The sequence below is a fragment of the Microcaecilia unicolor genome, chromosome 10, assembly GCF_901765095.1.
Source record: "Microcaecilia unicolor chromosome 10, aMicUni1.1, whole genome shotgun sequence".
NCBI lineage: Eukaryota > Metazoa > Chordata > Amphibia > Gymnophiona > Siphonopidae > Microcaecilia > Microcaecilia unicolor.
In genome coordinates, this window is record NC_044040.1 from 141,041,184 (window position 1) to 141,056,302 (window position 15,119).

The following is a 15,119-nucleotide window of genomic DNA, read 5'->3' on the forward strand; positions in this document are numbered from 1 at the left end:
CGCAGGAGGGCATTCCAAGCATCCACTACTCTCTCCGTGAAAAAGTACTTCCTGACATTTTTCTTGAGTCTGCCCCCCCTTCAATCTCATTTCATGTCTTCTTGTTCTACTGCCTTCGCATCTCCGGAAAAGGTTAGTTTGCAGATTAATACCTTTCAAATATTTGAACGTCTGTATCATATCACCCCTGTTTCTCCTTTCCTCCAGAGTATACATGTTCAGGTCTGCAAGTCTCTCCTCATACGTCTTGTAACGCAAATCCCATATCATTCTCGTAGCTTTTCTTTGCACCGCTTCAATTCTTTTTACATCCTTAACAAGATACGGCCTCCAGAACTGAACACAATACTCCAGGTGGGGCCTCACCAACGACTTATACAGGGGCATCAACACCCCCTTTGTTCTTCTGGTCACACCTCTCTCTATAAAGCCTAACAACCTTCTAGCTAGGGCCACCGCCTTGTCACACTGTTTCGTCACCTTCAAATCCTCAGATACTATCACCCCAAGATCCCTCTCCCCATCCGTACCTATCAGACTCTCCCCACCTAACACATACGTGGATGGGAGTGAGAAGTTGGAACCCCTCATCACTGGAAAGAGCAAACAGCCCCATTGCTTCAAGAAAGTTAAGCGGCCTCCTGTGTCATACGAGGCTAACGCAAATCCATGAATGACTGGGGAAATTTGGAAGCAGTGGCTAAAAAAGTTAGACACTAGAATGCGGGCACAAAAGCGTCAGATTTTGCTGCTTTGTGATAATTGTGCTGCACACAGGGATGATGTCAGGCTGTCTAACGTCAAGGTGGTCTTCCTGCCACCAAACACTACCTCACTGATCCAACCTATGGATCAGGGCATAATAGCCAATTTCAAAGAACATTATCGGGCTCTTGTTCTACGTCGTCTGATGAGCATTATGGATGACCAGACTGGCAAGGATAATGTGCTGTTGAACTGGCTCATAATCTATCACTGTTGGATTCCCTACATATGCAGAAAGAAGCCTGGAATCATGTTACACGGGCAACCATTGTGAACTGCTATAAGCGGGCAAGCTTTGTTAAGGATGTGGAGAGGGACGAAACAGATGCAGCTGTTGCAAACGCGTCAGATGAAGAGGTTATTGACATCCCAGCCGGTGTTACTGAAGAGGAGTTCCATCACTATGTAGCTGTTGATTACGATCTACAAACAGCTGAAGACAGCACTGATGTCGAGATATGTGCCTACACGCGGGCAACAACGGCTGATGATGGAACAGATGAAGAAATGAGGCAGCGAGGCACATGCTGATGAAATTCAACAACCTCCTCCTGTCACTTTTGCAAGAGTGCTGGAGAGTCTCAACACCGTGTGGGCCTATCTGGAGGCCACTGGATGTCAGTGCTATGACAGTTTTTACCATCTGGCAGATGTAGTCTATGGAACTCACAGGCCCAAGAGTGTACAGAGGACTATAACTGATTACTTCAAGTAAGCCTAATGTCAGTTAACTGAGACTGTATACTGTATGCATAATAATAAACAGTACTGTACATATGTTTATCAGATGTCAAGCTTCTTTGGGTCACAACAGTTAAGTGCATGCTCCAGTTAACTGCATGCATTTCTTTGGTCCCAGACCCTTGCACTTAAGCGGATTGCACTGTACTTCCTAAATGTGCATCTGCACATAATTACATATGTGTATAAGTCTGAGCTGCACCCCCAGAAACATATATGCTCATGCTGAAGAAAAGTATATGTACATACCAGCTTATAGCCTAAGCAATTTTATAAATGCTATTCCTGCATGTAAAACATTGTTTTACCTACAGACTGGCTTACAAAATGACCTCTTCAATGTACAAATCTGTTGTGAAAAGTGATTCTTCTAATATTCGCATAAAACACTGTTGCAAATTCATGATAAAAACATTTGATCAAAATTTCTCTGAACACTATCTCAAACTTCCTTTGACAGAACAGAAAAGTTTAAATGTCCATTTGAAGATATCCTGTGTTCTGTGCTTTGCAGGTCGGCTCCGAAACACTCCAGAAGCAGATGAGTCTATTATTGACCCTAATATCTTGTCACTGAACATCCTGTCATCTGGGTATATCCGTCCTAGTCAGGATGATCGGTGAGTTTTCTCCCTGACTATACATCTATTCTTCAGGGGTTTTTTCCTGAACATAGCAGGTAGACAGCCTCCAGGCTGAGTTTTGGTTGATGAGATCCTTAAAGTCCTTAAGGATATGAGTAGACCATGTCCCTGACTCCAGGCCTTGTTCAATTTTTATTCTTTTACTTTAAAAATTATTTTCTACCAGTTCATACACAGAGGTTAAAGAAAATGCCAAGAGTGAAATGTCCTAAATAAGAGAGTAAGAGTACAAAACCCTAAGTGTCAATCCAGTGTTTAAAACTGATTCTGCAATAGTCACTGATCAGACTGGCTTTTGCTCTCAAAGTTCATTGTACCACCTCTAGTCATTGCCAAAAACATTGCTTCTAATATATTTTACAATTCAATATACTTAGGTTTCCCTATCATGGCTTATCAACTCATTGCCTACATATTGGGCCAAATTCTATAAATCATGCTCAAAAAGGGTGCCAGAAAAGATTGACACTAAGCACAATTCTATAAATGGCACAAGCACTTTATAGAATCTCGCTTAGCGCTGATCATTTCTTGCCCTAACTTTGGGCACCAGATGTCTGCCTGCTGAAACCTAGTGTAAATGCTGGCGCCCAATTTGGGGACAGAAACCCAGTATAATGTAACAATGTGTGCAACTTTATGGAAAGCCCCTGACACACCAATGCCCCTCCTATAGTCACACACCCCCTTTGAATTGCACACAGGATTTGGGTGCCATGCATTATAGAATAGCGTGTAGCCACATGTGCCAATTAACATGAATGGCTCATTTGCCAATTAAGTTGCATGCACATCTCAGGACTGCATGCAAATTTAGGTGCACTTATCTGGGGGCCATATGGGGGATGATGCAGACTCCCAACTATGCTTAACAGCAATCTAACTAGTTCTTTTCCTGATAAGGAATTAGGCAAGTACTCTGCAGAATATTGATTGTAATTTATTATAAATGTCATTTTTATTCCATCAGACCCAACCAATTCACCCCACAGTCAATTAGATATTTAGGGCATCTATAATGAATATGCAATAAATACATTTTATGTATTGGAGACGTGATATACTCAAATTTATCTCATGCATATTCCTAGTTGAAATGCTGAAAAATAATTGACCATGGGGTCACCAGGACAGGTTTGGGCAGCCTTAGTTTGTAATTTCCAAGACACAAATGCTAGGCACAATATCTAAAATTGCTCCCCTAAATAAAGGCATATTTTAGAAATTACATGCAGGTTAGTTTGTTCTTCTGTATGCCTTGGCCAAATTACAATGCAAAAATCATAGTTTCAATTCGTTTTTACACTGTTATCAGTAAAAATTTAAATACGTAATAAGAATATCCCTGTTTATTAAAACACAGTTCTACATATGGGGAACATATTTCCATATATCTCATTCACTGCACTTACAACATTGACCTCAGTGTGTGCATGGAACTGTCAGAAACTGGGAAAACTTCAATCTGTATCTTGGTGGCATGAATCTTGAAAATGTTTTGTGGGTTTTCTGGATCTGTCCTTGCTTTCTTCTTGCTAACTGCTGAATAGTGCTCAGTTCAGTATTAATTATTAGAGATAGCCAAGTAGTCAAGGAAGAAGACTTTTGGTCATATTGAAAGCCAGCATCGAGATGAAGGAGCTAGGAGAAAAGAGTTTTTTCCAAGGATCTATCTAGACATTTTTCCGCAAAAAATACAAGTATGTACATGGGAAGTCGGAGATGATATTACAAAGTGTGTTGTGACCAAGGTGCAAAAATGGATGACAGCAAAGACAATCATTAATTTAAACTGTGAAAAAGTGTCGTAAGTATTGTGTACCTGTTTTAATGAGCAGGAAGAAGTATGGCATCAATTGTCCAGTATAAGCTAATTGCTATTGTTGCATTGTTGGCATTAGAGAGTATTGGATTGTTTCCTATTTTGGCTTTCAGCTACTGTATTCACAATTTTCTTTAACTGTACGCCAAGAGTACTTTCCAACTGTAGATTATACAGTCTAAGATCATAGTCGAGTGCAAGTTCTGTCCTTAGGTTTTGAAGTTTTAGTGGTCTCTTGCAGCAGAGACTACTACATTGTTTAACTTTGCCCTTGTTTTATGATGTTAGTAGGAAGGAATAGGCAGCATTCCTGGTACTTAGCAAATGACCCCAAGGGAAGTATGAAGATGAAAACAGTGTGACCATTACTGTGGCTACCTGAAAAAATGGAAAGTGTAATGACCTGGGAGGTTGTCAGGAATGCCTAGTATGTTGAACCAAAGGTTGCAGGAAGGCAATGCGGGGGAAATTTTCATACCCTGCAGAGATTTCTTTGAGCCATGCAAGCTAATTCTAAAAAGCACACATAATTCAGGACCAGCAGGAATCACGGATACAAAGTACCTGCAGACTTGGCATCTGCGTTAGAGCAGCTGCAAAGAAGGAACAGTGCAGCATGTGCATAGATTTCAAAATGAAATCCCCATGCATACTTGACTTTTCCCATCCTAACTCAGCATTCTGCATGGCAAGATACCTGTGCACTGTGAAATAATGTATTCTTTTAGCCTTTGAGGGGAAGGCAGTTTTCAGCCTGGGAATGTACCCAGTCTTAATTGCCTGGGTAAATTCTTTTATCTACTCCCTCCCTGTGACTAATAAAAATACAGCAGAAAATATACTGGCAAGTGATCTAGGAAATGTGTAACTGAAATATAGAAAAGTGAATGACTGGCTTATATATTGTTATGGAGCAGGGGTTCTTAACCTAGCCTCAGGACTCACCCAGCCAGTTGGGTTTTCAGTATTTATAGATCAGATATACATACAATGGAGGCAGTGCATTCAAATCTATCATATTCATAGTGGATATTCTGAAAAACCAACTGGCTAAGTGTGTCCCCAAGATTGGGTTGAGAGCCACTAGTATGGAATATTCTAGGGTAGTACTTCTCAATCTCCCGAAAGTACACCTAGCCAGTCAGGTTTTCAGGATCTCCACATCAAATATGCATTAAATCAATCTGCATATATTGGAGGCTCATTGTATGCAAATCAGGCTCATGCATATTCATTATGACAATCCTGAAAACCCAACTAGGTATGCCTCCAGGACAGGGTTAAGAAGCACTGTTCCAGGGGAAGGACACTAGCCTTTACCTGCTGGAGGCAGAAGAAGAGTTACAGGGATAAGACCCAAGCACTTTACAGCCTTTGGTGATATTCTCAAGAATGAGTTGTAACTGGACTTCTTTTTTAGATTTAGAATGGTGCATTCAGATGTTCACTTTGTTTTGGACATGATTGCAATGCTTAGATTTTGGCATTTCTTTTTTTAAATTTTTACTGCAGGCACATCTTATAAGGGAGAGTCACCGTGAGAGCAAAGGAATGCAACAAGCAGAATAGGGATTAAATGACAGTTGAAGGAATCATGCACATACATACACAAGGATTATGACTTTTAAGTTGTTTTTTAAAAACATTTTTTCTTAAATTTCAATGGGCAGATAGTGAGAGATTACTGGGGGGAGGGGCAGTTTAAAAAGGAAGGTGATCAAGTGGGGTAGATGCTGATCTGAGCATTTTTATAAACTGCTTTCTTCCCACCTGCTTTTGCTCATCTGTCTTCAGGTTCCATCACAGATAGCAGGTCAAACAAAACACCACCCTCTCTATTCTTCAAGCTCACTACACAAATTGCAGTCTGAAAATATGAGTACAAGTGACTGAATATATTAAATCAATGTCACTGGATCCAACAGCCAAGCTTCTTTATATAATACAAGTTTAGTACAGATGCAAATATACTGTCAGGCAGACAAATCATTGTCAATTTAGGAAAATCCATATATTCCATTCTAAGTTTAATATTTGTATTCAGTGTGAATACTGAACCATTAACATCAAACAAATGTAGAGAGATTATTGGAAATTTGCATTTAAATAATACTAAACATTTCCCTCCTCTCCAACTATCAGCATTCGAATAACATTTAAAATTCAATATGTTTTGATATAAAGACATATATTAACAATGAAAATTGTATTATTCATATATTGCACTGCACACACCATCCAGCAAAGTACACACTAATGAAATCATGGTGTATACTATTTTCTAGGAGATATTCTATAAGGGGCCCATTTCCATGTGTAAGTGACTAGAATACTGCCATTTACATATCTTTCTGACACCCCAAACTAGGTGACTCCAGGTGGTAAATTATGGCACAAGGAGATAACATGACTCATCAAGTTAATAATAAAATTAGAACAAGGCTCCCAGATTTATCTTGATTCCTAGGCTTCTGCTTACCCCCATAGATCCTCCTGGCTCTATTACTATTTTTTACTCTTGGCATGATAACTTGTCTTTTTGTGGTTTAATTAATATAACTTGATGGAAACAACATCTGTATCCCAGTGTCCACAGTACTCAGTTACTGAAAAATTATGCACATATGCCTCAGATGTGGCTGTCTTGGAATGAGATGTTTCTAAATTGTTGCTAAATTGCTATGGCACAACAGAGAAGTAACAATTATAATAATGAATGGGACATGAGAATTTTCTACAGTAGGGGAGAGAGATGGAAATCTTGTCCTTATGCTTAACGTCAAGCAAGTTATATGTCAGACATGATGTATGAATTATTCAGCTATTTAATAAATCTAAACACATGTAACATATACTGTACATTATTACCCAGGTGGGAAGTTGAGAAAAGCCCAGGAAGCCCAATGGGCCTCTGTTGCTTAGCGACCTCCTATCTGAGTTGGTACTGACTGATGCTTTGCTGTGCTCCATTTTTAGGAGGAGGGTCCTTTAAATCACATCATAGGGAAAGTGCTGCTGCTGCTCCCGCCTGCCTGCCTGCTGCTGCCGTTCATTCTAACCCACTAACCATGTGACTATTTTCTGTTTTTGCAGGCAGTTTCTTGATTCGGATATGCCTAGGTATAATTTATTTGTGTGCATTTTTTTTATTCCCCTTCTCCTGCCTCCTCCCATCCTTTCCCATCCTTTACCCATTCCTCACAATCTCCTATTTTCTTTTCTGTGATGTTTCTCTACTTTTATTTATCATAAGCTCAAACTTTATTCTCTTCATTCATTTTTTTTCTTTTTATATGCTCCTACATTTTCTTCCTTTACCATTGATTGTTGCTGTGGTTGCAGTCTTTTGACATATACCCAGACATGCTCCCCGCACCTTCCAAGATACGCTCTGCTCCACCTGCCAAAGTGTGCTCTATTCCCTCCACCTTCTCTGTCCAAGTCCTCCCATCCTATCCTTGCATCTGCCATGCCCCAGAAACAATTCTAGCTTATTTAGGGGTCCTTTTACTAAGACACGTTAACAGATTTAGTGCATGCCAAATGCCGCACAGCCCATTGTATATGTATGGCTGCATGGCACTTAGTGCGCCTTAGTAAAAGGACTCCTTAGTGACTGTGAGCTTCAGCTTAACCAAGATAATATAATGGGAAAGACAGGTAAGGAAGGTAAAGGTTGAGAGAGAAGGTAGTAAAGCTAAAAAGAATTGACTGATCAAGTCTATAAACCATTATTAAGTTAGAACCAGGGAAGCTACTGCTTATTCTTGAGGTAAGTAGCACGGAATCGTGCTACTTTTGGGGATTCTGCTAGGTCCTTTGACCTGGATTGGCCACTGTTAGAAATAAGATGCTGTGCTAAGTAGACCCTATTCCAATCCAGTATGGTATTTCATATGTTCTTATGATGACTTAGCTTTTAAGAAACAAAGATAGGAAAAGTTATGAAGTCCACTAGGCTTATGTCAGAAGAAATGTGTCTGCTCTACTGTCAGATTTTCCATTTAGAATCTGGCATGATCACCTCTTACTATTCTAGAAAGGAGGATCTCTGATTTTTTTCAATGTTTTATTGCTATTGGTATCCTAAATCTGATGTCTAGAAAGATGGATTAAAACACTGATCTTATTCAGAATGAATTGTCCCTTATTCACTGGTCTAGTCCAGTGGTTTGCACGTAGTGGAGGCAGTATATGCAAATCTGTCTCATGAATATTCATTGTGGGTATCCTGAAAACCTGACTGGCTGGGGTGCCTCCAGGACCAGGTTTGGGAACCATTGGTCTAGTTTATCTTTAATGATATCACCTCATCAAAGGAGCCCTGTGATCTTGAATGCTATGATACATTAACTGTATTCTAAATGTATCTTGATAAGTTTGCCACCAGTACAGAATTGGAATGTCTTGTGGGTGTGATGGCCTCTTTCAGTGTTATCTAATCTGACAAGGCTATATTTTGATTTTCTGCTAAAACATGATACAGATTAAAACTTCTCTAGTCTATTGCAGCCTTACTTCTCCCATGCTGGTTCAAGGCCTGACAAACTAACCTGAAATGCTAGCAAAGAGAACCTTTAGTGAGTGCAATGCAAACTAGAATAACTACTTTATTTATTTATTTATTTATTTATTTATTTATTTATTTATTGCATTTGTATCCCACATTTTCCCACCTTTTTGCGGGTTCAGTGTGGCTTACAATATAATATGAATGATGGAAATATAATTTGTTACAACTTGGTTATGGATTACATTGTGAAGAATTATGGGAGACAATCAAAGTATCGTTAAGGAGTATAACAATGGAACAAAACCTTGAAACATTGGAAGGAGACAACGGGAAGCTAAAAAGGCAATATTAAGACACGAAGATATATAGTATACATATTTCTGTGAGTAAAGGTATGGGTGAGGTGAGATTACGGGGGATGAGAGTTCAGAAGTGGATGTATTGATGCATTAATGAACAGTGAGTATGGACTTTATGTGTTTTGGTTCTTTCCGTAGATTTTTTTCAAAAAGATGGGTCTTCAATAATTTGCAGAAGGAGGCTTGCTCGTAGATCGTTCTCAGGTTGCGCAGCAGTGTATTCCAGAATTGCGTGCTCATGTAAGAAAAGGTTGACGCGTGTAGCGTCTTGTATTTCAAGCCCTTGCAATTAGGGAAGTGGAGGTTGTGGAAAGTTTGGGATGATCTTTTAGCGTTTCTGGGTGGTAAGTCTATTAACTCAGACATGTAGGCTGGGGCTTCGCCGTGAATGATTTTGTGGACTAATGTGCATACTTTAAAAGTAATGCGTTCCTTGAGTGGAAGCCAGTGTAGCTTCTCTCGTAAGGGTTTTGCACTTTCATATTTTGGTTTTCCAAAGATGAGTCTGGCTGCTGTGTTCTGGGCTGTTTGAAGTTTTCTCAGTATTTGCTCTTTGCAACCTGCGTATAGTGAGTTGCAGTAATCCAGATGGCTGAGTACGAGGGATTGCATTAGGCTGCGAAAGATGGATCTTGGGAAGAATGGTCTTATTCTTTTCAGTTTCCACATGCAGTGGAACATCTTTTTGGTTGTGTTGTTTGCATGAGTTTCGAATGTTAGGTGGCGGTCGATAGTAACTCCAAGGATTTTTAACGTTTCTGAGATTGGAAAGTTTAGTTTTGGTGTGTTTATAGCGGTAAATTTGTTCGTGTTGTATTGGGAGGTGAGTATCAGGCATTGAGTTTTTTCTGCATTTAATTTCAAATGAAATGCATCTGCCCATGTGTTCATGATATGTAGACTTTGATTGATTTCGTTGAAGATTCTTTGATGTCTTGTTTGAAAGGGATGTATATTGTTACATCATCGGCGTATATATATGGTTGAGGTTGTGGTTTGATAGGAGTTTTGCCAAAGGGATCATCATTAGGTTGAAAATGGTTGGTGAGGGGTGATCCTTGTGGTACTCCACATTCAGGTGTCCATGCATTAGACGTGGTTGAATTTGATGTAACTTGATACGAACGCTGGGTTAGGAACCCCTTGAACCAGTTCAGGACATTTCCTCCAATGCCAAAATATTCAAGTATGTGTAATAGGATTCCGTGGTCAACCATATCGAAGGCACTTGACATGTCAAATTGTAGGAGGAGTATATTGTTGCCAGTTGCAATTATTTGTTTTAAATTTAGTCATAAGGGTGACTAATACTGTTTCTGTGCTATGATTCGACCAGAATCCTGATTGGGCATCATGTAATATTGAATGTTGTTTAGATAATTTGTGAGTTGTTTAGTTACCATTCCTTCGGTTATTTTGGTTATTAGTGGTATGGATGCTACTGGTCGGTAATTGGTTATTCGCTCGTGCTTTTCTTTGTATCTTTGGGAATTGGGGTGAGTAAGATTTTTCCTTTTTCTTTTGGGAAAAGTCCGTTTTGTAGCATGAAGTTTACGTGGTTCGTTAGGTCTATTATGAATTGTTGAGGAGCAGATTTCATGAGGTTATTTGGGCATATGTCTAGTTTGCAGTGGGATTTGGCATATCTTTTAAGTGTTTCAGAGACGAGGTCTTCTGATAGTTTTTCGAATTCGGTCCAGGTTCTGTCTGCTGGGTGTGTTCCTTCCTCTGGATCTAGACAATCTAGAAGTGTGGCGTATTCAATAGGGCTAGCGGGTATTTTGAGTCGTAGTTGTATAATTTTCTCCTTGAAGTATTTCGCAAAGTTGTCAACATCTGGTATATCTTTGCCGTTGTTTGTAACTGGTGTGGTGTCTAACAGTTTGTTCACAAGGTTAAAGAGTTTATGTGTGTCTTTGTAGTTTGGTCCTATTATTGTTTTGTAATGTAGTCTTTTAGTCTGTTTTATGGTGTATTTGTATTTTCTCCAAAGTAATTTCCAGGCGTTTAGTGTTTGTTCATCTCTCTTTTTGTTCCATATGCGTTCTAGTTTCCTGACTTGTGTTTTAAGTTTTTTCAGCTCTTCGGTGAACCATGGATTTGATTTTTTCCTGTGTGATATTCTGGTTTGGATTGGGGCGATTTTGTCTAGTGTTGTTGTACATAGATCGTCCCATTCTTGGAGGAATTGGATGGTGTCGGCATTTGTTGACCATTCGTTCTGGTAGATCTGTTGCCAGAATGTTGTGGGGTCTATTCTTCCTCTCGTTGTGTATGTTGTTCACTCATGTTTATTGATTGTGTTGATGTGTGTTTTTCGCCAACAGAGAGAGACATTTGCTTTATGGTGGTCTGACCATAATGTAGGTGTCCATCTTGTGTCAGTGAGTATGATAGTTGAGTCAGGTTCGAATTTGTTTGTTATAATATCTAGTGTGTGTCCTTTTTTGTGTGTTGGTTGCATGTTGGGTGCTTGTAGATCCCAGAGTTTTAAGAATTCTTTGCATTCTCGTGTGCTTGGTGAGGTATCATCTTCTAGATGTAGGTTGATGTCTCCTATTATAAGGATGTTTGAGGCAGATACACAGGAGTTCGAGATGAAGTCCATGAGTTGTGTTTGGGAGTCTTGCCATTTTCCTAGTGACCTGTAGAATAGGATTGTGTTAAGGTGTCCTATTAGGTTTGGATGATTAATTCTTGTCGATGCAATTTCAAGTTGTGGTGAGGTAGATTCACCCGTGATTGTGATGGTGAATTCGGGTTTGTAGATTATGGCTATTCCGCCTCCTCTTTTTCCATTTCTTGTCCAGTGGGTGATTTTGTATTCTGGTGGGCATGTTTCTAAGATGGCGGGGTCTGTGGGGCTATGGAACCAGGTTTCTGTGATAAATAGAAGGTCTAAATTATCTGTGGTGATCCAGTCTAGTATGTCTACTGAGTTGCTTACTGCTGATCTTGCATTGATGTATCCTTGTTGGATTGAGTGGTATGGTTCTGGGGGGGGGGGGGGGGTTCGATGTGTTTATTTTTATTAGTTGTCTGTTTCTTCGGTGGTTGAATTTCTATACAATGACTGATTGATTCCAAGGGCTCTTCCTTCTGTTTGAAATAGTACATAAAGAGACAAATGAAGCCCAATCACTATCTGCATCATAATTTTTCAGTGGCATATAAAGTTCCAGTTGCAAAGTCAAAGTACAGTCACAGAAGAGCTACATATGGGCACAGATTAATTCTAATGTAAAAAGTATGCAAGCCTAAAATTTCCAAAATGTCTGTTCCTTTCTTTACTTCATAACCATAATGGGGGCTATTTTATGTCTGACCATATTAGCAAACAATACATGTGTCTCCTTTGCTATGCAAAAGCAAAACTATGTACATAAGTTTATTTTGAAAATTATCCCAGGAAATCTCTACTCATAGACATCTGCTATTTGGTGCACATAGTTTTACCAGGAAAACAATTACTCACATATGATTCAGTTTTGAAAAATGAAGTGTGTAAGTGTAAACACCTTCCCAGTCCTACCCCAGGAATACTGTCATTTTCTGCAGTTAGAAGGGCATTAAGTAGACTGTATATACATTTTTGTACCTGCTTATTAGGTGGACAGTTTTAAAAAAAACCATTTCTGCAGAAACAGCTTTGAAAATTAATGTTAATGAGACCAAGGCTATAAAAGCCAGCAAAACACTTTCTTTATCTATATAAACAATAGCAGCAATCATAATAACAAATAATCATTTTTAAGAAAATGAATTTAAAAAGAATAAAACATTTATGATGTTATCAATGTGCCTACTGTTAAGACTTGTTATTTTGCCAATAACTCAGCTGCAGCAAGTGTTTTCAGAAGCAGCAGAATGCTTAATCTGACTAATGGGTGATATTACCAATGGAGCCCCAACACAGAGACTCTCCCCAACATTTTGTTTCTAGACGCTTTTAGAAGCATCTTACTGCACATGTGCAGTTGTTTCTGTTCACCATTGTCACGTGGGACCAGGCAGTCTAATCTAATAGCTGATAGAATGCAACTCCAAGGGGAGGTGAACCGGGCAGTCAATACAATACAATATTTATTCTTATATTCCACAGAATTCTTCGCAGAGCACAATGAAAAAAAGCTAGCCATATCTAGGATAGACAATTAAAATCAAGCACATAACAAAACATTCATAATCTAACATTGTAAAATGAATTCTTAAACCGATTTGTCTTCAATTTCATTTGGAAGCCTAAAAATGCATCCTGCTGTCTTCAGAGAACACCTTCTACAGGTGAGTAACTTTGCTTTCTCCATGTACAAGCAGGATGCAGTATTCTGACTGCTGGGAATCCCTAGCTATCAGGCTGTCCAAAAAGATAAAAAGGGAACGATATTGCCGGCAACAGGCGAGACATAATGAACAATGCAGGAACTATAAACAATAGTTGTAATATTCTATTTTGGGGAGGGGGGTAGGAGGCTGGAGTTGACCCCGAGTAAATTCTGAAGGACTGCCTGACCAAATCGGCTGTCATGTCAGGAATCCTGTTCTAGACAGCAATGAGATATGAATATGTGGACTGAGGACCACAGTTCAACTTTGCAAATTTCATCTATAGAGGCTGAACTTAGGTAGGCTACCAACACCACCATGGCTCTAACATTATGAGCCGTGATTTGACCCTCTAGAGTCAGCCCAGCTTGGGCATAAGTGAAGGATATGCAGTCCGCTAGCCAATTGGATAGGGTGCATTTACCAACGGCAGCCCCCATCCTGATGGAGTCCAAAAAAAGAAAAAGATGAGTTGACTGTCTATGGGTTTTAGTCCACTCCTGATAGAAGGCCAAGGTTCAAAGGGTGCAGTGTGCTTTCACCAGGATGGGCATGTGGTCTTGGGAAAAATGCTGGCAGAACAATTGACAGGTTAAGATGGAACTTTGACACTACCTTAGGAAGGAACAAGATGCATATGCAGAACTACTCTAATGTGATGAAATTTTGTGTAAGATGGATCAGCTGCTAGGGCTTGGAGCTCACTAACCCCACTTGCTGAAGTAACCACCATGACAATCAGGACCTTCCAGATCAGGTACTTCAGATGACAGGTGTCATGTGGCTCAGATTGAGCTTTCATCAGTGGGTGACAACATTGAGATCCCATGACACTGTGGGGAGCCTGATGGGGGATTTAGTAACATCAAGCCCCTCGTAAAGTGAACAACTAAAGGCTGAACAGAGATGGGCATACCCTCTATACAGTGATGATAAGTTCCATCTGCACCAAGGTGACCCCTTACAGAGCTGGGGACTATGGCCTTGCCCTCACACCAGACAGCAAACCTCCTCCACTTGAAACCATATGACCTTCTAGTGGAATCTCTCCTGGAAGTGAGAAAAACCTGGGAGACTCCCTCTGGAAGACAGAAGAAATCAATCTCTAGACTCTCAACATGCAAGTCTTGAGGGCTAGGGTTTGGGATGCAAGAGGGATCTCCCGTTCAGAGTGATAAGAGTCAGAAAGCATTCCAGCCTCCATAGATCCTGACAAGATAGTTCCAGGAGCATGAAAAACCATATCTGTCATGGCCAAAATGAGGTGATAAGAATCATGGTTCCTCTGTCTTGCTTGAGTTTCAGGAAAGTTTTCACTATGAGAGGCATTGGAGGATATGCATATCGAAGGCCCTTCCCCCAAATGAGGAGAAAATCATCTGAGGCTAGTCTGTTGCATGATCCCAGTCTGGAACAGTGTTGGGGGACTTTGTGGTTCAGGTGAGTGGCAAAGAGGTCCTCCAAGGGGGTGCCCCACTCACAAAATATCTTACGGGTTATGTCCATATTCATTGACCAGTTGTGAGGTTGCATGACCCAGTCTAGCCTGTCTGCCAGACAACTGATCTTCTGTGCCAGATAAGTGGCTCTGAGAACCAACCCATAGGAGGTAGCCCACTGTCACATTCTAACTGCTTCCTACCATAGGATGTACAACCCTATGCTTCCTTGGTTGTTGACATAATACATTGCAACCTGATTGTATGCTTGAATGAGAACATTTTAAGGAAATTAATGCCCAGGTTCTCTCAATGCCGAGCTTTGAGAGGTCTGCTGCCGATGTTACTTGACCTCTGCCTGATGCATGGCATCAGGGTCACTTGCAGGCTTATTTTCAAAAGAGAAGGGCGCCCTTCTCCCAGGGTCGTCCATATCAGCATAATCGAAAGCCGATTTTGGGCGTCCTCAACTGCTTTCTGTCGCGGGGATGACCAAAGTTCCTGAGGGCA

General features: G+C 40.2%; 1 protein-coding gene across 1 annotated transcript in view; it reads left to right on the forward strand.

Moving 5' to 3' along the window:
* Positions 1-15,119, forward strand: part of KIF1A (kinesin family member 1A) — a 483,588-nt gene that overhangs the window by 354,107 nt on the left and 114,362 nt on the right. The window contains 1 exon segment of the mRNA XM_030216849.1: positions 2,021-2,126. Within this exon segment, the coding sequence (XP_030072709.1) occupies positions 2,021-2,126 (106 nt within the window).